The sequence below is a fragment of the Mastacembelus armatus genome, chromosome 1, assembly GCF_900324485.2.
Source record: "Mastacembelus armatus chromosome 1, fMasArm1.2, whole genome shotgun sequence".
Lineage (NCBI taxonomy): Eukaryota > Metazoa > Chordata > Actinopteri > Synbranchiformes > Mastacembelidae > Mastacembelus > Mastacembelus armatus.
This window is the reverse complement of record NC_046633.1, coordinates 13,167,523-13,192,419: the sequence shown is the minus strand read 5'-3', so window position 1 is coordinate 13,192,419 and position 24,897 is coordinate 13,167,523. Positions and strand designations below refer to the sequence as shown.

The window sequence follows — 24,897 nt, the reverse complement described above, 5'->3', positions numbered from 1 at the left end:
AGCAGCAAGATGCCGTGTGTGGTTTGGTGCCCCTTTGTGGGTGTAATAAGATGCTTAAGGTGGGGCTGTATTGTAAGTATAGGGGACAAAAGCACAACACTGACAGCTGAACTGTAAGACACAAGTGGGTGAAACTATCTGTGTGTGTGCAGTCTGTTGCTGCTCCCTACAGCAGTACTAATGGAACCATTTTATAAAAAAATGCATGATTACAGTGGTAATTCGAACAAATTACAGTAGAAATGACAGTACAATCCTGCATGTAGAAAGGCAGAAATAATTACATGACAACATATACACTGAACAGATGAGTAATGTAATTCTAGTAAGAACTGCCCTTAACACCTCTGGAATCAGCTTGTCTCTGACATGTATGTTTTACATAGAGAGGAAACCTCATTAACCACCACAGGGTTCTTTCTGCTGATCATGGTTGGTCTGATATTGTCACAGTGTCTAGGAATCACATGTAATCAAATATTAGGAAATGCTCTCCATTTGCTCCAGCAGATTCCCATGACCCTGGTTAAGGGATAAGCGGGTATAGATAATGGATGGATGGATGTACACATGATTGCTGTTAGTCTCCTTTTTAAAACCTTCATAAAGTCTGTTTGCCTTCAAGAAGTCAAAAAGCACATACTGAAGCATTAGAAAAATGTAAACTAATGCTAGCTGCCAGATGTAATATTATGTCTATGACCTAATTTAGACGCAATATGCAGATGGTTACATATTGTAAAATGAATGGTCTGAAATCAGAAGCTGTGATGGGGCACAGTTAAATGTATCTTGGAATGTCTATTTGAGTTCAGGTGAGTGGGATGGATCTGCTGAATTTAACAGGAGGTAAAGGCCTAATAGAAGCAGTTGTTTTTTATGTTGTTAATGCACCTGTGTGAAATATTGCTGATGGTATAACTGCCTACAGTAGTAATAGTAGAATAAGTTTTGTAGTAACAGTGTTATTGATCGTGTTACTGCACACGTACATGTATGTGAAGTCAGGATGTACCCCGTAAAAAAGGGCTCCCTCTAAAGCCGCTGTGTGCTATAATTCAACCCCTGTTTATAAACCAATTTTTGTGCATATGTGCCCAGATATTTCGGTGCCCTTATTCTTGTTCTTATTCTTTAAAACCTCCTGTCACACATTTCATCACCTATTCTTCAACACGTGAACTCTAGGACTCCAATTAAATCCCTCATTCAGATATTCTTTGCAGTCAGTAGCTTTTTGAGAGCATCCTGCTGTATACTGTAAAGAGGAAAATTATTCCTGTCATTTGGCCACAGCAAAGTCTGCACTCTGATTCCTGAGCCTTTTGTGTGTTTCTCTACATCAATTTGAGCCTCCAAAGCCAAACATTTTTGCAAAGTGAGGTCTTCCTGAATGGCTCTCAAGATCAGGGTAAGATTGGGATTAAAAGACAGGGTTAGAAAGTCTAGTTGATAAAGTGTCCTCATATGAGTAGCTATACATGGATGTGTGTGCATGTGTGCATCTATATAAATAAGCATTGCTCTTCCTTTTTTTAATGCTTATGTACATCTTCATGTCGAAGTATCTTATAAAGGACCCAGTAGAATATATTGAAGAAGAGAAAGGCCAGAGGGAAGCCAGCCCTCGACACGGTATCAATCTTCTTGGCTCGGTCGATAAATAACTTCCTCATCTCCTCAGTGCTTTTACCCCCTCCACCCACTGCTGCTCCAGGTGGATTCTGAGCAGTGTTTGCTGTGGTTCCTGGGGTGTTCGCAACAGTAATAGTATTGTTAGTGCTGGCCTTCATGTCCTTGATGTTGCTGGGAGTGGAGGTCACAGCAGCTGTGGAGGTCAGCCTGCTCTCATGTACTTCCCCTTCCTGCTGCAGAGACAAAGAGGAGAAAGGAGGTCACAGATCAAGTAAGATAAATAAAAGACTATTATTACTTATTATTTCTGTCCCCATGTGTCACTGATGGGCCTTTGAGCAAGGCACAAATTTAAGACTTCAAAACACTGGCCTTGCGTTGGATTGGTTAGTGTGGAAAGAATTCATTTTACTCTAGTTGTATGTAACTTTACATACTTGAGATCCCTCACAGATTTACTCTTTACTTAAATTTATCCAAAATTAATTTGGACATGATTGTTCTGGGTTCTATTTGTGCATCGTTGAGAATGAGATGACATGTTATATGCATGCATCAAATTTAAGGTTGGGCCTTTGTAATCTCTACACATTAGTTATGGTTTACATCAGCATCTACAAGATAATTATATGTGACCACTGCCTGATCAGGACTATATGTGTTGGAAATAAGGTAAGTATCAAAGGTTGCTACATAATAAGCAATGTGACCATAGAAACAAACAAAAACAAACAGATCAGCAGATCACTTGTAAAAGTGATCTGCTGATCTGTTTGTTTTTGTTTGTTTCTATGGTGGTGAGTGAGTGAATCAAAATCAAATCCAGCATTTTAAACCAGCAGATCACTTGTAAAAGTGATCTGCTGGTTTAAAATGCTGGATTTGATTTTGATTCACCACTGCTTATTGTGTAGGCTGGTTTCATGTAATATGATGTGATTGGCAATGCTATTAAAAGCACAAAATCAGCAGTCAGAACTAATTCCAGGCTCATCCCAGCATCCAAAAAGGCTTTCAAAAGCAGAGCATGTTTATAGCCCTAATAAAAAACAAAACTGTACAATGAAACAATGAAAGGATACAGACAGTAGACTCTTTTGCAAGTTCCCATTAATACAAGCGTTTAAGCTAACAGTTTAAGTGGAGCAGTGATTCTGTTTCTTCTGTCTTTCTATTTTATCCATATAAGTGCTACCTGAATACTATTTTTGTTATGTTTAAAGTATCTCTTTTTGTTAAACCAAGTGCCAAACTAATAGAGGAAGAATTACAATAATAGACTTGTTGGGTCATGCAACTAACGCTCTCACACACAAATACGAATGTGCTGTGAAATTACCCTGTGGTTGCTGGTTGAGATGTTAGCCATAGATCCATACATAGGGTCTGATGGTTTGAGGCCGTTGCCAGTGTTAATACGACGGAGGGAATCAGCTAGCTCCCCTGGATCAACTGCACCTCCACTGCTCTACCAGTCGAGAGCATGCACACAAGTAACAGTTAACACAACACACACCACAAGGAAAATAATAACTGCATACAAAACCAGGGCTGCAACACCCATGTGTATTCAGTCAACACATGTTTTAAATGTTTTAGTGAAATCCTGTCTTTTACATTTCCTTTATCTTTACAGACCAATTGACAAATAATATTAACTAATTCATGTTCGTAACACACTTTGCAAAATTGATGTTTGTCTTGAGATAATGCTACTAAGTAAAAATGGCCGTTCATACTATTGCTATCCAGGGGAAGGTATTTATAATGTTTTTTTTTTTTTTTTTTTTGTATTCCAAAATGTACAGAGCCTTGAGAAAGAATTTTTATGCCTTTTTTGAGTATACTGACTTTTTATTAATATCTCATCCTGTGCATATCTATACATACTCCATCTAAAAAACAGGATTTTGAGGGTAATCCAGCCAGTTCCTTGAGTCCTTTAAAAACTCACCTCCACTTTCCACTTTCATAAACCGCTAAATACATACACACAGCTTCAGCCATGTTGTTGAGTTATGATGTTTGCAACATAATACAGCAACATCAGCAGTTCTCTGTTTGATCACAAATACACCTGAATCCCATAGGACCTGGTTCCTGACCAGATAGCAGGAATTTGCTGTACTTGTTTCAACCCATTTTATGATTATTTTGACTACATAAAGTCAGTTATATATTAACCTGTTTTTTTTTAAACTGCATTCAGATCACTACAGGCCTTACATTATAATCAAAATATATACGTAAATACTTTACCCTGTTATTACTTTCACAGTCATTTAAAATGAGGTCATTCAGTGTGAGGCCAGATATCAATACTGTATACTGAAGGTAAAGGTGTTCTTTTGTTTTTCACACGCCTGTTTTGTTTTCAATTACTTTTCAATATATACCATCTTTTTGCTGAGTTGCCTCTGGGGAAAGGCTAAGCTAATTTTTAATCTGCAGTTTCCTCTAAAGTAAATGTTTATCTGAGTTGACTGAATGCTGAGTGGATCCTCATCATGCACTGACAACAGGCTCATCCTTTGGATGACCTTCTCTCAGAGAAATAACACAACTGTGAACACAAGAATCATAAAAATACAGATGCAGCAACAGCCATGCTATATCATGCACAATGACACATGGTGTTTCACAAGACTCAATCATGCACATTCAGATGCACTGCCACTTTATATCAGCTGTCACACATCAAAAATGTGTTGTTTTCAGCGCTTCTGTTGCCAACATTATGACTTTTTTCACCTGAAGCTGTCCCACTGCAATAGCAACATTTGACCACAAGGTGACAGTCTCCAACCAGAGTTGAGAGAATGACAAACTACTGGTCTTCGTGTTTATGTGTATGCCTGTGTGTGAGTGCAGGTTTAAATGGTGTCATTCATTTTTTTGCCTGCTCTTACTGGATGATGCAGTGCTGACTGTGATGTTCATTGCAGAATTTTGCTATACCTTGCTCCTGTTCTTGTGATGGCGTTTGAATCGCAGCAGCTCTTTATGTTGCCTGGAAACAAAGTTGACAGCAGCGTACTCCAACAGTGCAGAGAAGACAAAGAGCAGGCACACCGCCATCCAGATGTCTATGGCCTTAACATAAGAGACCTGGAAGCAGACCCAGACACTTCATTAACTAAACTGTGCTTTTATCAACATAAACCCACAAGAAACCTTTTGTAAGCTCATCTACACAGGAGCTTCGATTTTCCCAGTTATACATTAATATGTATGTTACATGTATGCCAAATAATAAAGATTTATACTGAAGAGAAATGACTACGTGATTTAGTGGTTTATGACCATTTTAATTGCCCTTTAAATTCATGCATCAAAATTTTGGCAGTAATTATAGTGTCACATAATTACTTTTTATTTCTTTTTAGCAAGAAAAAGAAGTTATGTGTTCTGACATTAGCAAATTTATACATGGATTTATCTGAGAAAAGCTTTCTCTAGAGCCAAAATCCGTTTAAACTCAAGAAAAATTTGGAAGGTATTTCTGGATAATTGTTTCTGTCTGGCTACACAGTTGCTTGGTGGTTAGAACTGTTGCCTGACATCAAGAAGGTTCCTGGTTCAAAACCCGCATGCTGTGGTGTCAAAATGATGTCCCATCATTCCTTCATGAAAAAAGACCTTGAAGTGCAAAGCTCTGTTCTGCACTGGAAACATGGGAACCCTCCTAACCGCTAAATACATACACACAGACACAGCCATGTGGCTGAGGTGCATTTGTACAGTTTCTGTCAGAGAAATGGGTGTGCTAATTAGGGTTATGTAACACAGCTCCATGTCAGATTTTTTCTCATGCATACAAGATAACATGACAAGACTAACAGACTCTTTCCTCCACACGCTCTAGCAGCAGCATATGTGTGTACTTAGGAGTAATTGTGAGTGTGTGAGGTTTCTTTGTCTTTATGTGGCCCTGTGATGGGTGTACCCCTGCCTTTCACCCAAAGAGAGCTGGGATAGGCTCCAGCAGATCCCCATGATCCTAATTAGGAATAAGCGGGTATAGATAATGGATGGATGAATGAATGGATGGATGGATGGATGGATATCCCTTGACCATGTGCAGTAACGTCTGTGAAAACAATGGCATATAAAGCAACACTATGTAACTTTTGCTCAACCCATCTGGTTGCCCACAGTCTGTTACCAGTGTCATAAATAATGTTGCTGTATGAGCTTCCCCGTGGGCAGCGCAATACACATGAATTAGGGAACTAGTGTATCCAGAGTGTTAAGCCCGTTCGAAATTGATTTGTATTCGGGCTCATGTCCGATCACTCTCTCTCTTTCTTTTCTTGCTTCCTCCGACAAAACCCTGTTTGGTCTCTTTGCTGGCTCTGTGTCTGTGATTCTGTGTTAGATCGTTTTGTCTTGTAGTTAGCTGTTAGATACATTATTTTAAGCTCCAAAAACTACATCGTGTTGCTTTAATGTGAAAAAACACATGGTATGCCTAGCTACATGTAGTGCTGGTTACTATGTAAAAAGATTGACAAACAAGCAAAAAGAGGATTTGGTTAAAACCGTTATATTACATTACAGTTCATGTTATATCTTGCTGAAAAAGTCCATTGTCTGGTCAATGATATGAGGTTAATTCACTCAAGAACCCCCACACACAGGTAAATAACATAATAAAGTACAGTAACACAGACCTTAGGCAGTGAAGTCCTGGACCCTGAGCTCTGTGTTGTCATTGTGAGTACAGTGGTGATGCCCAGAGCCACTCTGGCCGGGGCCGCGTCCATGTTGATCCAAAAGGAGACCCAGGACAGAATGACAATGAGCAGAGAGGGGATGTACATCTGGATCAGATAGTAGCCCATTTGACGCTCCAGGTGGAATCGTACCTCAATACAAGTAAATTTACCTGCAACAAAGTAGAGACACAGTAAAATAATATTCACTTCTTTCTACAATCAGCAGTCAAAGTGGGGCACAATAATGATTTTACAAGGCTTTGTTTCCTATGTGTCAACTACAGCTTCAGGCCATTGCCCAACCTTCTCTGGCTCAATTAACTAACAAGTCGGAAGCAGAAATTCACTTATGCCTGTCTTCAAAAATAGTTATTGGTGATATCACAAATAGGGTTCCAGTGATTGTTTTGCCCTCCTGAAGCTGATTATTTTCTTTGACTGGTTCCCTGCAGCATAAAACTTGACTGATGAAATGTGGCAACTTGTTTTATCCTCTATGTATGTGTGTGTGTGTTTGTGTGTGTGTGTGTGTGTTACCTGTGTTATAGTGCTTGGTGCAGTATCTAAGGTCTGATTCATCTTTGAGAATAAACTGTGGGAGCGTGAGGCCTTCGGCCACTTGCACTGATCCATTCGCCTGCCACTCAAAGATCAAGTCATTCATGGTGTAACCAACTAAAGAAAGCAAACCACAAGACAATAATCAACAATTAACAAAACACTGTGCAACATAAAGTCAATAAAGTACAAACAATTCAAGCATTGGGTATAATTATAATAAAGTTCAGTAATTTTACTTGATCCTTCATTAAAAATCTTCTGTACCAGGACATTTAATTGTCTCTAGCAAATGTGTTTTTGTTCCTCCTCCCTTCGTGCAGTACTAATATTTCACCATAGTGAGTGGTACAGCAGCTGCTGCTGCTGCAGTAGGCTACTTCATTGGCAGCCACAGTCCTGCTACATTGAAAAGCGGTTTGACAGTGCTCACATCCCAGAATGCAATCAGTTTAGTTAGCACAAGTCAGAAGAAAAAACATTTGAAAATAACACCCCCAAGCTACAGAGTGTGCCCAGAGACATGATCAGTTGAGAAGGGGCCAGAAGGCACAAGAAGCTGATACCTTAACACTGATGCATGCTGTCATAATCAAAATAATCTATTCCAACAAGCTTTTTTGAAAAGCACAATGTAAACAGATGCTCCTATAATATCCTTACTTACATGTTGTCTCATGTACTTAAGCACACATACCTCGTCAACCACAATGTTTTTTCTCCCACTGAGATAACAGTGTTTGTTACTAATGGAAATACTGTAATAGGAAAAGAAACAAACTACACAAACAGATGTATGAGATTAAGGACTGACAGAAAGACAGCTACATGAAAATGCATGCAGTCAGGGCATTGTAGGGCTTTTTGGTGAAAGCAGAAACCAGCTGGCACATGCCGGTACAAGCCTACAGCCAAACACAAAAAATGTAGTTCCTATTTATTCTTACTCTTCGGCTAAAGGTATATACATAGTGAAAAAAACAAATAAACAAGCAAACAAATAAAAAAACAAAAAAAAAGGAAACAAAAAAAGAAACTAACTACCCAGCTCTACACACAAGTGTAGTTCAGGAGGTTTTTAAATCCTGCAATTGCCCCTGGTGGTGACACTGTCTCTGACTGTCAACTCAGAGTACTTCTGTTCTGCTGGTCACTCCAACTGCATCAAGTCAGTAGAACACTGCTATTTCTGTTTCAACTGCTTCAGTCTAGTAAAGGAAAACAAAAATCACTGAATCAAACGTAATAATCTGAGCAGGGATCTTCACTTTATCTACCAATTAACAGTTTAGTGTGTCTATATGTAATCTGGAAAATTAAACTGAATTGGATATGGAGCAGGGTTGAGGAATGTTTTCTATCAAATATGCATCATATCATGACTGTAATCAGATCCTTTTACCCCTCTTGACTGTCTGTTTCTGTCTGTCTTGATGTGCAAGTTTCCAAGAGAGAGGATTTACACAGCAGCAATAAAGCAGCATTAAACACAGATCTATGTATGGTAACGCCTCAAGTCAGGAAGCTAGAGCCATCCATGAAGACAAGTAATTTGTTTAGGTGTTCCCTGTCCCCTACAGCCAGGTCACGCTTCTGATTAGACAAAATGTGATTTAGTCATCATAACCCTATTAACATTATTAAACCTGATTTTGTCACCTTAACTTCACTGTTTAAAAAGGCTTTCTATAAGAGGGTAAAGAGGAAGCCGGATGGTACTAAATATACTTTGGAAAGCTCTGTAGATGAAAAATGAATGGAACATAGTGAAATAAACAAGAATTACATGGAATTACACTGTGAAACTCAAGATTTACCAAGCATTAGATAGAAAATAATAACAGCCAAATGTGGTGCTCCACCAAAGTGACTAAGGTCTGTGGCCTTCCCATTTGAGAAATCAGAGACTTACAAACTTTCCAACCCTGGAGGCACAGACTGTTATGGTGTGTTTTTTCTGTTTCCAGGTATGGACTTTTATTTTGGTTTCTGGTTTCCTCCTTCACCTGTGTAAGTCATATGTAGCTTTCTGTGTCGTTATTTCTGGATTAGTTTCACCTGCGCTAAGTGTCCCTTTGTTTGTAGTGTATATATACTTCCCCGGTTCCTTTGGTCTCTGTTGGAGGGGTTAATAACGTTATGTTTGTTCTTGTCAGGCTTGACTCACCAAAGAATAGGGTTTTGCTTTTTACGCCGAGTGCCGTTGGAAGTTAGTTTTGTACGCCGACTGGTTTGGTTACCTCGACTGCAGATTTTAGTGTTTAAATCAGAAAGTGTTCTCATATGTGCCTGAGCCTGGTGTGTTCAGGGAAAAATACTATGTTGTCCTGCGCCTTCATCCTTCACCACCACCATCACACCCACCTCATAACACAGACACACAATTTTGGTGTCCATTTGAATAAATTGACAGCTGGATTTCACAAACACATGAGATAGAGGACACTGTCAAATTCATCACATTTGTTCCCACCCAAATTGACATAACTGTCAAATTTCTTAACTCAATGGAGTGAACATTGCAGGTCAGGGCATAGGACAGCAACTAAGGAATGCATATGAAATGAAGGTAGGTACAGGCTTGTATATGTGTGTGTCCGTTCGGTGTGTGTACACTTCTTTCTATGGTTGCATGGACACATTTTCCCCCTCTCTTATGTGGACATTTTGTAGCCTGGGCAGCCTGACTAACTCTTTTTCTATTCTACACAAAGAATTAGTCTGGAATCTTTTTGGTTGAGGTTGAATTCCACGGGGTGGGCCAATGGACGCAGAATAAACCAGAGAAACGAAGGATTCTTCCGAGCAAAGCGACAGTGAGACCAGTGAATGGCATGCAGTAGAGATCGCTAGTGAATGACTGTTGTTGTTTTCGTTGTAAAAACGTTGTGTGTAAGAATGCAGACTGTTATCACCAGTTCTGTGCATATTTTTGAATGGTGTAAACAGCGTGTTGCAGAAAGATTTGTGGACTTGGGGCCAGCATTGAAAAATGTTATGAGCAAGTCACGTATAAAGCCCGCCCCATTGCAGATAAATGGCTGTAATTAGCCCCGCTCCTTTGGGGGCGAAGGAAAAAATTCCCTAAGGCAGAGGGTCTAGACTCACATTCTTTAGCTCAGAAAGGGATTAGGCTGGCTGGCCGGGCTATATATTTTGGCCTTGTGTGGACATTTTGGCCATCCAATTAGGGTTAAAATTATGTTAAGGATAGGGTATGGGTTAGGGTTAGTCCACAGTTAGACATGCAGTGTGTGTGTGTTTAAACTGTACTTACAGCTTTCCAGTTGCATGATACAGGTTTGAACATCCATAGGGAAGTTTTTTAAATCCATGGGACATGATAGAGTTAATGTTAATCTGAAAGCAAAGAGAAAGAAGACAGTTTAATATGACATTAGATATGTTAAAGATCATTATATTAGTGATGATTTTGTTAAAAAAAGATGTTTGATAAGTTGATAAAAACAGTTGTTTACCGTTGTGTAAAAGCTTTCAGTGATGCTAATAGCCAGATAAAGTCATAATAGTGGGAGATTTTAACATTCACCCACTGTTTCAATCGCACCCTTGATCTTGTTCTGAGATATGGCATCAAAATTGAACATTTAATAGTTTTCCCCCAAAATCCTATTTTGTCAGATCATTCTTTATTAACTTTTAAATTTAAGATAATGGATCATGCAACATTCGGAAGAAAATTCCACTACAGCAGATGTTTATCTGACAACGCTGGTAATAAGTTTACGAAAGTGATTCCATCTTTATTTACATCTATGTCATGTGCCAACACAGTGGAGGGCAGCTGCCTCAATCCTACTCCCTACCAAATTGATCATGTTGTTGACAGTGCTGTAGCCTCACTGCGTGATACTCTTGATACTGTGGCGCCTCAGAAAAAGAAGTTAGTGAATCAGAGGAGATTAGCTCCATGGTACAGTTCACATATCCATACCTTAAAGCAGGCATCACAAAGGCTGGAAAGGAAGTGGTGTTCCACAAATTAATATTAACATATAAAAATGCTCCCCATGAAGCCAAAACTGCATTTCCTTACTAATAGAGGAAAATAAGAACAATCCCAGGTTTCTTTTCAGGACTGTAGCCAGGCTGACAAAAAGTAACAGCTCTGTTGAGCCCAGTGTTCCCTTAGCTCTCAGCAGTGATGACTTTATGAGGTTCTTTACAAATAAAATCACAACTATTAGAGATAAAATTCATCAGACGCTTCCTATAGCTGCCATAAATAAATCGTCTGTAAGACCTCAGTTATGTTTAGACTGCTTCTCTCCCATAGATCTCTCTGAATTCACATCAGTAGTTGCTTCATCTAAATCATCAACGTGTCTCTTAGACCCCATCCTGACTAGACTGCATAAAAACTCATCTTTATTAGACTTGTTAAATTTATCTCTAGTAACAGGCCACGTACCACAGGCTTGTAAGACTGCAGTAATCAAACCCTTACACAAAAAGCCTAGTCTCGATCCAGGAGTCTTGCCTAATTATAGACCAACATCCAACCTACCATTTATTTCTAAAATCCCTGAAAAAGCTATTGCTAAGCAGCTATCAGACCACTTACACAGAAATGAACTATTTGAAGATTTTCAATCAGGATTTAGAGCACATCATAGTACAGAAACAGCACTGTTAAAAGTCACCAACGATCTTCTCTTAGCCTCAGATAATGGACTTGTTTCTATACTTGTCCTGCTAGACCTTAGTGCTGCATGTGACACTATCAACCACAACATCTTATTACAGAGACTGGAGCATGTGACTGGTATCAGAGGAACAGCATTAAAATGGTTCAAATCTTATTTATCGATCAGATTCCAGTTTGTTCATGTTCATGATGAACCTTCCACAAGCACAAAAGTTAGTTATGGAGTTCCACAAGGTTCTGTGCTAGGACATATTCTGTTCACCTTGTACATGCTTCCTTTAGGCAATGTCATTAGGAAGCACTCTATTAATTACCACTGTTATGCAGATGACACTCAGCTGTATCTATCTATGAAACCGGATAACACAAACCAGTTAGCCAGACTTCAAGCATGTCTAACTAACATAAATAACAATAACAATAAATATAATATATAATAGAAATAACTAACAATAAATACAAAATGCAGTTTTTAAATGATGATTTAATTTATTAAGGGAAAAACGCTGTCCTGTGGGATAAAGCACTTGACTGCATTTTGTATGTATTGGGGTTATCTTTATGTAATATTAAAACTTGTTTGATGATCTGACTAATTTGTGTGATAAATATGCATATACAATACTTTTCACAGCACTGTATTTGAATAAAATCCCAAATGCATTCTTATTCTTCAGTGAGGTCAGAGGCAGATCTACAGCGAGGCAGCTGCCCCTATACTGCTGGGTTATGTCCCACCTCTGAACATTATTCAGGGTCGTGTCAAAAAGGAATATTTTTCACTCCCAAGCTCAACACTCACCAGCCGATGACCACCTTCTCTTGCAATTACCTTATAGAGTATAAAACATTTCCATTCTTAAATATCCTAAGCAGTTTGTTTTCTGTTGTGACATCATGAAAGTGGGCTCCCTTCTCATTGGCAAAGAACAGATCTGGTTTCCATATTGAGTCTAACATAGAGGGGTCCAGGTCCAGAGAGTCATCTGGGTATTCAGCATAGGCAAGCCTGGGATCATTCCACTTTTGACGGAGAAAAATATTCACACGGTAGTCCTATAGACAAAGAGAATGAAATGGTTACTTAAATAGCACAAATGTTATCGAATGTGAAAAAAATAGCAACTTAAAAACTGTACATTTTCATTTTGAATTGCCTGAGTTTTTTTCCTGTGTTAGTATATCACTTAAGACTCTAATAAACCTATAACCTATGTCACTGACAGGAAATGTTCACAGTTTCCCATTTCTTAACCAGTTCAGGCCAAAATACAACTTCTTCCTTTTTACAAGGCAGGAATTTAGGGCATTTGTTTTGAGTGTATGTGTGTGTGTGTCTGAGTTTTGAATGATTAAAATGGTCTGCGAGAATAAAAGCAGCATCTCACACTGGTTCCTAGAGACTGAACTGAGTGCCCTGATGCCAGTATCACTTCACTATGCCACAAATTCAGCTCCCTAGAAAATTCCCAAAATGCACAGACAGCGAGCATCTCAGCTCACTGCTTACTGACTGGATGTGCCATCACTACTCTTCCACTTCACTACATTTCTAACAGCTCAGTGAACACAGATTGGGCAAATGAAATCACACGAGGGTAAGTCTGATTTACTGTAGGTGTGACAGTAATACTAACTGTTGCCAATGCTTTTGGCCTACATGAGTCAAACATGCAAATTTTATTTTATGAGTTGTGTCTTCTCTGTGCTTGTGATGTGACAAGGGCCCTCTTGAGAAGCAGTGTAATAAACAGAATTTACAAATGTGCAGTTAAAGGTATATACATGTATCTCTTCATTTTTCATTTTCTTCTACACCACATTTTTCTAGTCATGTCTCTGTCACTGCAACCTAGGACCCATGCTGCAGGCATTTCAGTGTCTCAGTATTCACTGATGTAGAAACCTAATCATGGCTGAAAATACAATTTACTGTAGCCATTCCTGCCCAGAGTCCTCTATATACAGATTTGATGTCTCTCTGATCCCACCTTTTTTCACTATAACATGTGCTCTATTATTCCATGTTTTGTGACATTTATAAGCTCTTTGTGCTGATGAATTTCTTGTCTGTCAATTTATTACCTTCTTTCCTTTTTACTTTTTTTCTGCATTTTCAACCTTGAATGTCTACTGGCGAGACTTGTGAAGAAGCAGCACTGACTGAGAAGATAACCTGCACTCATCAGAGGCAGTGTAACATAAATATTTAGTGGTACCAAGGTTCCCTCAGTTCTACAGAGCGTTTTGTTGTCTTGTGGCTCATTGTTTTATGTTGATTCCCACAAATGCAGCTTGCAGCCATCTTTCCAGCCACAGCAGGCAGCTGTATTCAGAGAAAAGGCTCAGATAAAACTACTGTGTGCTACCTGCCCAGTACCAAACAGCTGTGAGACAGAATTAACATCGAGCTGGTGAACATAGAGAGGAGCCAGATGTTTCTCTCAGGAGTTGGAGACTGAAGCAGAATTAAAATACAGTAAATAAGAGTCTCTTTAAGTGGGACTACATTCGTAGGTGTACACAAATAGAATTACAAATCAGTGCTAATGCCTGATGTCTGTAAATTGGAAATTGCTTGCAGTTATGTTTACAGTGTTTTAAGATGTGAAATGTCATTAACTTGTATTTGTTTTGCTTCCAAAAATAAATAAATAAATGATGCTGTACCAGTATAACCAGTAAGAATACAGGTAAGTGCTAAAATCAAAACAACTAAAATATTCCAGCCTGATAAAACTGTGGCATTAGCATTTCTCAGTCAGACACAGAGAGAGAATGGATTAAGAGGGATGGAGAGATTGAGTGAACAAATGAAAAAGCAGCCTAACAGTAGTAAATCTCTTTAAAAAAGATAGAGTGTATAGCTCTAAGCCCTCTGTATATTTCCATGGGTATGTGTGTGAGAGACACTGAGTATTCAAACATTAACTCTGTCTCTCTCAGTTTTTTCCTCTCTTTCAGTGACAACATACTGTATGTTTAAGCAGTCATATTGAAGCCATAGTATTCAAAATTACATCATTTTTACTTGAAATCCAGTGATTTCACTATTCACTATTCAGATCCCCTCATTTTTTTTTTCATAATTCAATGTGAAGATTTAATTTTAAATGAATAGAACTGCCAATGCAAAAACCCCTTATTGTGACCCTTATGTTTTTAGACATCTTTGCAATTTAATAAAAATCAAAAGCTAAAATCTCTTATTTTCATATTCTTATGGAGAGACTTTGCTGTAATGTTCCAAATTGCTACTGTGTCCTTTCATTATCTTTGAGATATGTGAAGAAGTTTTGGGAAATGGAGGCCCACTGTGAGAAAAGGATTATATGTAATTTAGAAATACATATTTCTGTGTATAGAATTGCCCATAAAACCAAGCCAAGGAACTCCATGTAGACCTCTGGAATAAAGTTGTGATGAGACAGATATCAGGCAAGGGTATAAAAGAGTTTCTAAAGAAGCGAGTGCTCCCAGGACCGCAATGGCCTTAATAACTATGAAAGTGAATAAGTTTGGTACCACTAGGACTAATCTTATAGTCTGCTGTCCAAACTGACTAACCAAACAATAAGGACCTTGGTTATGTAGATGGCCATAATCCTCACTGGCAGGTTCTCCCTTTGTAGACATTGGTGAACCTGCCAGTAGGTGAATGTTAGGCACTGCTCATCACCTGCCTACAACACGATAGGGGCAGCATCAGCATGTGGGGACATAGAGACTGATCAGAACTGAAGGAAGGATGGATGTAGCTAAACACAGACAGGTCCTCAAAGAAAACCTGCAAACTTAGACTTGGGTTACAGTTCAGCTAACTGCACAACTAATCTGAAGCAAACACTACTCGCAGACAATACTGGACAACCTGAAGATGTCTTCAGGATGAGTGGCTCTGCCAACTGCCCACATCCAGATGTGTAAAGCTTGTAGAGACACAGCCAAGAAGACTCTGACTCAGAAGCTGTAAAGGACTAAATACTATTGAAAATAAGAAGTTAACTTTTAAAACATTTTTAATAAATTTGCAAAAACGTCTAAAAGACATGTTTTGACTTTGTCATTGTGGAATATTAAGTGTCTTAATGAAGAGTGCTGTAATCTTAACACTGATATTATATTATTATTATATTATTATTATTGCCCATAGTGACAGCAATAATTCAAAATAAGACATAAAAGAACATTTTTATCATGGCAGTAAACCACATCAGTGTTATTGATGTGTTGATGAGATTACGTCATCAGTCTCTCTTGTTTATTAGAGGAAAAGAGGATGATGAGAAGACAGAAGGATCTTAATCGAACGTGACATATGGCCCGGGTACATATGCATCTGTTCGCACTCCACACTCTCTACAGCTCTCAGTACATACTGGGAGTGACCTGTGCATTTGCACTGACCTTTATTCAGTCTTCATCCCCACTGGTAATGTCTGCTTTTAAAGCCCCTTATCTGCTGCCTGACTCTGAGATCTTGCTCTTAGTTTTCAAATCACTCAATAGATTCAACAGAAATGTATGTATAGTACAGTTTGATGCTTTGAGATCCTTCTTCCAACAGGACCCTGCTAGCTGGTCAAGTTATAAGTGATTTCCCCCACTATTCACACTAATATAAGAATATGTGATTGTTAATTACTATCGAACCTATGTTTTTGTTGTTTCTGATTTTTATGCCATGAAATGGCATCTTTTCATCCTGTAAAAGAAAAAATTCAGAACAGTGTAGAAGTCTGTACAAGCTTCTTTTGACATATGTAACTGCTTAAAGCGCAAGGCTTTCTTTGCTTCTGCTATAATTAAAAACAAAAACATCATCAATCATAAAAAAACAATGTATTTTGTGCATAATGTCTTTGAATTCTGAACTGCACTGAGTCATATCGCTGGATTTTTGTAGGAAAATGTGTAGGAAAATTCAACTGTGCCTGCACATCATTTCAGATTACACTACGTTGCTAACTTTTCATGCTACACTGAACAGCACAAGAATCACAATCAGTACATTAAATTTGTTTTTGGTTTTGGTGTGTGCATGTGGTTATAATACCCCAAAAATGAAAACACCAACCCTTAAATTATTGCAAAAAAATCCTTATAACTGAAAATATATAAAAATAAAAAACTGAAAAGGCATCATGAAAACAAAAAAAACAATTGGAATTGAAACATAAATGAAAATGCTAATGAGATTTTACCCCTCATTCACCACACACTACAGACATACTCCGAAAAGAAGCCATGATGGACACCATGACACATTCATAAGGCCAGCTCAGTGTTGTGTAATCATGCACACACACTGCTATGAAAAATTAATGTGGGTCTGCTAAATAATAAAAGTAAAATGAAAGCAATATTGAACTTTGTCAAATTTCTCATGACAGTTCATGCTTTGACAGGCAAACACATCATGCCACACAAAAACCACACACACTGCATAAATGGCACATCCATCCCAACAATGCCCAGTGGTGCAGAAAACATTCAGACCTTGTAACTTTAATCATCCATCCATTGTCCATCCATCCATCTTCAGAAAAGGCTGTCAGAAGCAGCTAGTGGCCCATAAATGCTGCATTGTTCATTGGACATCATACACAGCTTGGTAAAATATTTACCAAAGCTATACCAAATTTTAAAGCTTTATCTCCTTTCCTCAGTATTGTATTTTGTATCCAAATTGCATGTGCTGTGTCTTTTTAGGACAGTGACAAATCCAGATGAATTATTTTTGTACATGTGGTGGCTAGTGAATGGTTGAATACCATGTTGATGTCCACCCCAAATCACTGCTGTTGTAATTTTTTGTCACTGATTAAGCATAAATTCTAAGTGTGCATGGATTACATACTGGATGCAGGGCCGTTGCTAGTGGGGTGAAAGGTGGTGACAATTATAGGGGCCCCCACTGCCCAGGGAGCCCCACAAAATCCAGCAGTTATACTCTATAAGCCCCTGTTTTGTGAATAATTCAAATATTTATGTTAGTTGCATGCCAGAGATTTTAATGAAAACCACAGAAACATGCAGTTTGATGAAAGAGGTTTTCCAAATATCTGCTCTTCACCCCTCCCTAAAAATGGTTTAGTCCGATACGAAGTATTTATTAATTATTCAGTCAGTGACTGAGGGACCCAATAAATCACATATCCCACCATAGCTTGTGAATAGGACCAATCAGTGTTGATGCAGTCGCTGATGTTAGAGATGAAGAGATGAACTTGGTGGAACAGAAGGAGACTGACTGACTGATTGAAAATGAAACAGGTACCAGAAAAGCCATGAAAAGAAGGAGAGGGAGGCCAGAAGAGCCGTTGTATCCAAGTTGATCAAGACATTCTTTACGACACGTTAATGTAGCCTATTGCCTTTTCGCTGCCCGATTTATTTTCGTGGGAAAAGTACCGTCTACTGCTGTCAGGTGGGTACTGTCATTTTTTTTTTTTTGTTACCAGGTGGGGGCCCTGAATTTTCTAACTACGGCCCTGACTGGATGAATCACTTTTACATGTATTCTGATTTCCACATATGCTGAAATTTCTATTGTTTTATGCCCAGTTGTTAGCAACAGCTTTGCAGTGCTTTGCATCCACCAAGTCCTGAGCTTGGTGCATGTATGTGTATGACTAATATTGATGAACAAATTGGCTTGTTGCTGGACCGACTTCATTCTACTTTAAAGTATTTGCTGTCAGACTCACTAAATGTCTTTGCTGCACATCTGCTATTCCTGTCTTGTTGTCTGTCTCTTCTGATCTCTATCGCTGTCTGCCTCCCTCTGTCATTGTCTCTACTTGTCACTGTGTCTTCCTGTCTTGTCACCAATTGAAGCTTTTCTATCTTTCTCCTGCAAATTATTTGGCCCTCTGGTACTGCAGTAGGTGATCATAATGAACAGACTTGATCATACATTGGCATGGTAATAGAACAGCAGTTTAACATGTCAGGGGTTATGCATTTTAAAAGCTCATCAAACTCCAATCATTCAGTTTTAAGCCAGTATTGCTATAACTATAAAGTGTGTTCTGCATGTATATATGAATGGAGGAAGAATTGTCATAATCTACACTAAACATGGGAGTAATGATCAAAGACTACCTGATCAGAGCTGGCATCATTGCTTCAAAGGTCCAGACTCTGATTTCATGATGTCTGACCTGACTGAATCAGCCCTATAATCTAAACTCTCAACATGATCCATTTCACTGAGCACTATGTTTGGAAAAATGTATGTACTTTAAAATATAAATTTGTCTGAAACAAAGAAAGCTTTAAATGCTAAGTAGTAATGCCCTAACTGCCTCACCTTACCAACAACAAATTAATTATGTTTTTAGAAATGTAAATCAAGGTTCAAGGATTCAAGGATTTTGAATGTAACAGAACCTTGATTTACATTTTATATAGTTTGCTTAGTGGCAGCCGCCCCTCATTTTTGAACTTGGATGAACTTTGTCTGTGTCATGCTAATTCAGTCTTCCTCTAGTACTTACCATGGTGGTTTCAGCAATGGAGCCAAAGCTGTTTATGAAAATGTTACAAGTAACATTGACAGGAGGACCTGCAGAGCAAGACACAGAATAATCAGATGGATATAAATACAATACAATACCAATCATTCGGCATTATCTCTTAAAAAGTCGTTTTTTCTTCCTCAAAAGTTATTTTCTTGGAGCTGTTGTTTTAGATAACAGATTTAATAGACTTGCTACAAGGAGAACTTGTCTAAAATATTCTCAGGTACAATTTTAATATGCAAATGTAATTCAATTCAACACAGCTTTTAGAGCATGTAGTTTTCAGGTTTGCAGTAACTGCTTTCAATCTGATCATAAATTATCTTAGTACAATGCAAGAAAAATCCTGAACACAAAAACAATGCTATGATGTTATTGCCATAGAAATAACTTTTCTGAAAGGATACTTTTTATTTTTAGGAAGCATTTTGCAAAACCCATAACCAGGATAATAATTTAAATGCACTTAATAATGAATATGAGCAGGATCTTGGGCAATAATTTTACTACAATTTGTGTAATTCTAATACACAATTCAACAAAAACTCAAAATATTAAATATGCCATAAACTGCATATTGAGTAAAGGAATACACTTGAAACCAGCAATTCATTATGTCAGTACAGTGGAGTGATGTTGTGAGTTGAGAATCAGCGCCAGGTGGCACAGTGCTGCAGCCCCAGCTGGAGGGATTTAATAATCAGTAATCATCGCTGTTAATCTTCCCGCCTTTGGAGCTGGTGCCTGTTCATTCTGTATATTAACACCTCCGGGTGAGTTTAACTGTTTTTCTTTTGGGTATTGGAGTGGTCTGCACAATGCTGGTTGTCAACATCACTATTTTGCACAATTGCAGCTTAACACAAAACCCACAAGAACAAAATACAGGAACACTTATTCATCACACACCAAACTTCAGGGATATCCATCTGTCCAAGGAAGCACAAGTGATTGTGAATCAGTTTCAAATGAAAGCTACAACAGTGTTAGGATCCTGGATTTTGAACTTTTTGTTTGGGACTTTTATTTTGACTTTAATTTCCTGTACTCCCTCAGTTGGTCTTTTGTAACTTCGTTTAATCCAGTCTGCTCAGTGCCCAGTAATTAGCAGGATCTACTTCACCCTTTGCCAGATTGTGGTTTACTCTTCAGTGATCACTATTCAGCCACCTGCCTGACCTGGACCTTAAGAAGTCTACTGAAATGTTTGTGGACCTGATTTCTGATTGCCTGACCGGATCCCTGATTGCCTGAATCAAACCAAAGTAAGATTTTGATTTGCTGGCCTGACCTGATTCCTGACTGCCTGACCTGAACATAAGTCAGGATATTGATTTGCTTTTCTGACCTGACTCCTGCCTGACCTGAACCGAGTAGTGGTTCTGATTCCCCTCTCAGATCTGATTCCTCTTATCTGACCTGGTCTGCTCAGTGAACTTGACTATATCTGTTGAACCTGATTCTGATTTGGCCTGATTCATCTCGGTTACTTGGCTGTAACCCTGTTCCCTGAAAAAGATGCTGCGTTTCAATAATAGAAACATTCTTTGTTCGACCGGTTGTGAAGCACATGTCACGAATTGGCTTAGATAACCTTGGTGGGTGACGTCATTTGATTACTGGACTGAGGTTATAAATAGACGTGAAATGGACATACCCTCAGGTTAAACCTTGTCTGAAGAGACGCCCAGTCACGCCTACAGTGTGGCATTGAGGCGCAGCATCTTTTTCCCGCTTTTTCACAGGGTTACAGTCAAGTAACCCAAGACGTTCCCTATCAAAAGCTTCTCTCGATGCTACATTTCAATAATGCTGATGGGAACAAGAATACCACCGCCGCCGCACTGGAATTGTCTGGAACCCCCAGGGTTGTGTAGTGTGTGCACAAACATTGAAGAGGTCTCAGACATGACTTTGGGATGTTGAGTCAAGGACATGCGAGCCTGGAGTGGCATGGACATCCAAACTATAGAATGTGAGAAATATGTGCGTAGAGGACCAGCCTGCTGTGTCACAAACTTGCTGCAAGGGGATACCTCTTGCCAAAGCCGTAGAAGATGTAACCCCCCTGATTGAATGGGCCCTTAAACCTAGAGGTGAAGCTTGCCTCGTAGGCTAGGTCAATAGCATTCATCACTCAATGTGCCATAGTTTGCTTAGTGGCAGTCGCACCCCCTTGCTCTGAAGGTGTGCCAGGGCGCACATCCTCAAGGGCATAAGCTGTGTGCTTTTCCAGAGGCACTCCAAGCAATAATCATGCGAATTGTCGTCAGGGATTACTTGAACACAAGGTGGACTGGACATGATCTACTGTTTTTTTTTTTTTTCAAACAAAGAAAACAGTGAAATCAACGCACACACACACAATGGTCTCTGAAGACACTTCTATTTATAACCTCAGGTGCACATAATCAAATGAGTCACCAATCAAATCTAAGCCAATTCTTGGCATGTTTGGCACGTGATTCTCAACTGGTTGAACAAAGTGTTAAGTACTTCTCAGTATTTGTTGGATTTTTCTGTTAATTGGAGAACTTTGAAGTGGTGGCTGGGAGAAGGACTCTTGACTGTTATCCATCATGGATAACCCTGACCATCCTCTCCATCACATACTGGACGGATAACAGAGTGCCTTCTCCAAAAGACTCAGCCAACTCCGTTGTCACAAAACCACTAATGGGTATCTTTCCTGCCACAAGCTATTAAACTGTACAATACTTCACCTCTGTATGTCAGATAACACATCAGACTCTGTATCAGAGTCACTTGTAACCATTTGCACAATACAACTACAAACATATCCATATATTGTATAATTTTTAGGTACATGTAAATACTATATTTTTAGAGTTTATTTTTTTTTACTACTGCATTACACTGTGAGCCTTATACCTTGCTGCTGAAAGAAAGGAATTTCCCCTTGGGAATCAATAAACTAACTGATTCTGACTCTGATTTCTTTAGATTCCTAAAGAAGGACCTCCAGTAGGTTACTAGTGTACATAATTCTGAACAAAATGTCAATGAATTCGGTGTAAGGGCCCAATGTCCTCTAGTACAACATGTGCTCACAGTCCAGCACCATGTAACTCATTTGACATTCACTAGAGAACACCAGAATTGGCAGGTCCGTGGCCATACCATACTGCGAGCACCCTATCCCGTCCGATCTCGGAGGCTAAACAGGACCGGGCCTGGTTAGTACTTGGATGGGAGACCGCCTGGGAATACCAGGTGATGTTTTTTATTTGGGGCAGTCGTGGCCTAATGGATAGAGAGTTGGCCTTGTAACCCGAAAGTTGTGAATAGTGAATGAGTGAATAGCCAGCACTCTTTCACATGTTCAATACCATGACTGAGGTGAGACCCTTAATCTTAATTGGTGCACTGTTTAGAACGGGTTATCTCGCTCTCTTTCTCAGTGTATGCGTGTTGATTATCTGCAGGTGGTGATTGGGTCTGCATCCATGTTGAGCCTGCTGATTGGCTAGTTGTTCATGGAGGTCCCTGTCCTACATATGAGAGCGAGCATGAAAGCAGAACTAAAGGAGAGGATGGATTTTTGATACTATGGATCTGAGAGCTCATTTGATTATTTAGTATCCCTCTACTTTAACAGCCTTGAGTTGGAGGTATGGAAGGTCGGGCTGAGGTAAGGAGGCGGCCACGTTATACTTGCATATACCTCGGAAATTTTGAGCTGTATAGAGACATTAGGTAAGAAGGCATGCCTTATAAATTGCATATTTTGGAATAGTTTTTTTAGGGAGGGGTGATAAGTTTTTGTTTTCAGATTCTTCTTGTGTTTTTTTTTTTGTTGCTTTCTTTAGTAATTAATTAGAGATGACCAAGGGTGTTTTGTTCTGTTTCTTGTTCTTGTTCTGGTCATTTACAATTCCATCTCCTCACTTTTTTAATGGTAGTTGAAAAAAAGGTTGGCTGAGAGAGCACTTGTTTGATGGTGAGTCAGTGACAGTCTGGAGGAGGCCTGCACAGACCTCTCCATGTCATAGTCAGCAGTATTCTGACTGACTGACGAAATCCTCAGAGTGACTGTCAGACTTCATGCTGATTGAGTGGGCCCTGGGTTCCTCCTGGTACAGGACAACACCTGGTGTCATGTCATGTCCGGCATTAAACCACCATTTCTACCCAAGGACACATTCAAATGTTTTTGTTGTAAATGATAAAATTGTCATTTGGTGGATATGGTTATCAATGATACAGATATACTAGCAGCTGCCCCCAAAACATGTAAAGTAAAATTAAATCACTGTCTTGCTACTCAATAATGTATAATTCCTTGCATAGAAAGTCAAATTTTCCCAGTTTCTCTGAAAAAAATAGACACAGAGATACCTAGCTAGATACCTTTAAAGTTTGGTCTTATCCTGGCATCATATCCAGATGTTCTCCCCATCAGTTTGTCCAGGAAATCTGAGGGAGACATCAGGGTCTGTCGAGGCCTCGCAGCGTTGTCCACCTCCTTACACTGGCCCACACTGTCACGAAAACAACACGTACATAACACAAGTAATCATCAGTGACAATATTTTCACAGCTGGATATGTGTGTTTGTCCTTGTCAGCTAAGCAAAAATTTGATTCTAAAACTGAGCTTTACTTTGTCCATGCACACATACAAATGAGTTTTGTTAGTAGAACACTGGCATGACATTTATGAGACGGGTATTGTCTGCCATGTTGGTAATGCCAGAAAGGACTTGGGACTAAAACACTTACTGGTTACTGAATTTCAGAGGTTAAAAATTGCCACAAAATTTCAACACTAAATATTCAATGTACAAGAACTCAAATATTGTATATTCCGATCAAGAAATTCAAGGTGGAGCCCGGTGGGCTGAGGCTTATCCAACTCATCACCCTATCACAGATCTAACGTTCAATGATTTAATCTTAGTTAAAAGTTTGATCACTCCAACTGAACAGCCTCCAATCTCCCACAGAACAGAACCTCTTAAGTTCCACATATCAGGCAATCATCAGGAATAATTAGAATTCCTGATTTTTCCCTGCTGCCTCATCCCATTTTTCTCATTTTTGGTCATCCCTGGTTAAAATTACATAATTGATTGGGAGAGGTGTACCATCCTGAATTGGAGTCACCACTGCCACATGAATTGTCTGTCCTCTGCTTTTTCCCCATACAGAGAGTAAAGTCCCTGCCACTACCACAGAACCCCTGGATTTCAGGAACTTTGCCTCACAATACTAAGGCCTCTCACAAATGTTTGGCAAGGATCAAGCGCTCTCCTTGCTTCCACATCGATGTGCCATAGACCTCTTTCCAGGAGTGCAACTTCCATCTTCCTGGTTATACCATTTGTCCAGACCAGAACATGAGGCAATGGAGAATTACATACATTCACGATTCCCTGGCAGTGAGAATAATTCAGCCTTCCTTGTCATAACTCGCATTTTGTTTGTTTGTTTGTTTTTTTTTGTATCTAAGAAGGATGGCTCTCTACGACCATATATTTATACAGGCCTCAACACAATGACAGTAAAGCACAAATGCCCCATACCATTACTTACCTCTGCTTTTGAAAACCTGCAGGATGCAAAGGTTCTCTCCAAGTTGCATCACAGGAATGCCTATCATCAGGTCCAAATCCGGCAAAGGGACGAATGGAATACCATTCAATTCACCACTCGTCCATTTTGAATACTTGATAATGCAGTTTGGACTCGCCAGCACTGCAGCGGTGTTCCTGGCAATGATTATCTATGCGCTATGACTTCCTAAATCATTTTATTTTTGTGTACCTAGA

General features: G+C 39.1%; 1 protein-coding gene and 1 pseudogene across 2 annotated transcripts; one reads left to right on the top strand and one right to left on the bottom strand.

The window, feature by feature from the left end:
- Positions 1-37: 37 nt before the first annotated feature.
- glra3 (glycine receptor, alpha 3) lies at positions 38-23,556 on the bottom strand. 2 transcript variants are annotated; one of them, XM_026303509.1, is made up of 8 exons: positions 23,478-23,556; positions 19,083-19,150; positions 12,413-12,636; positions 10,189-10,271; positions 6,891-7,028; positions 6,309-6,523; positions 4,594-4,743; positions 38-1,868 (listed from the first exon to the last, which is right to left on the bottom strand). In XM_026303509.1, the coding sequence occupies exons 1-8, from the start codon at positions 23,554-23,556 to the stop codon at positions 1,536-1,538; spliced, it is 1,290 nt and encodes a 429-aa protein (XP_026159294.1). In that variant the 3' UTR covers positions 38-1,535. The 2 variants fall into 2 exon arrangements, with proteins under 2 accessions (XP_026159294.1, XP_026159295.1); XM_026303510.1 differs by having other exon boundaries at positions 38-1,796.
- Positions 22,234-22,352, top strand: LOC113128899 (uncharacterized; annotated as a pseudogene).
- Positions 23,557-24,897: the final 1,341 nt, after the last annotated feature.

What these genes read in the sequence shown, in the direction of transcription:
- glra3 (XM_026303509.1), bottom strand. Translation starts at nt 23,556, where the DNA reads ATGTCTCCCTCAGATTTCCTGGACAAACTGATGGGGAGAACATCTGGA. An exon ending in CCAGGACTTCACTGCCTAAG is followed by an intron (nt 4,744 to 6,308) that starts GTCTGTGTTACT and finishes GTCTGCTTCCAG; the next exon opens with GTCTCTTATGTTAAGGCCAT. An exon ending in ATCACAAGAACAGGAGCAAG is followed by an intron (nt 1,869 to 4,593) that starts GTATAGCAAAAT and finishes TTGTCTCTGCAG; the next exon opens with CAGGAAGGGGAAGTACATGA.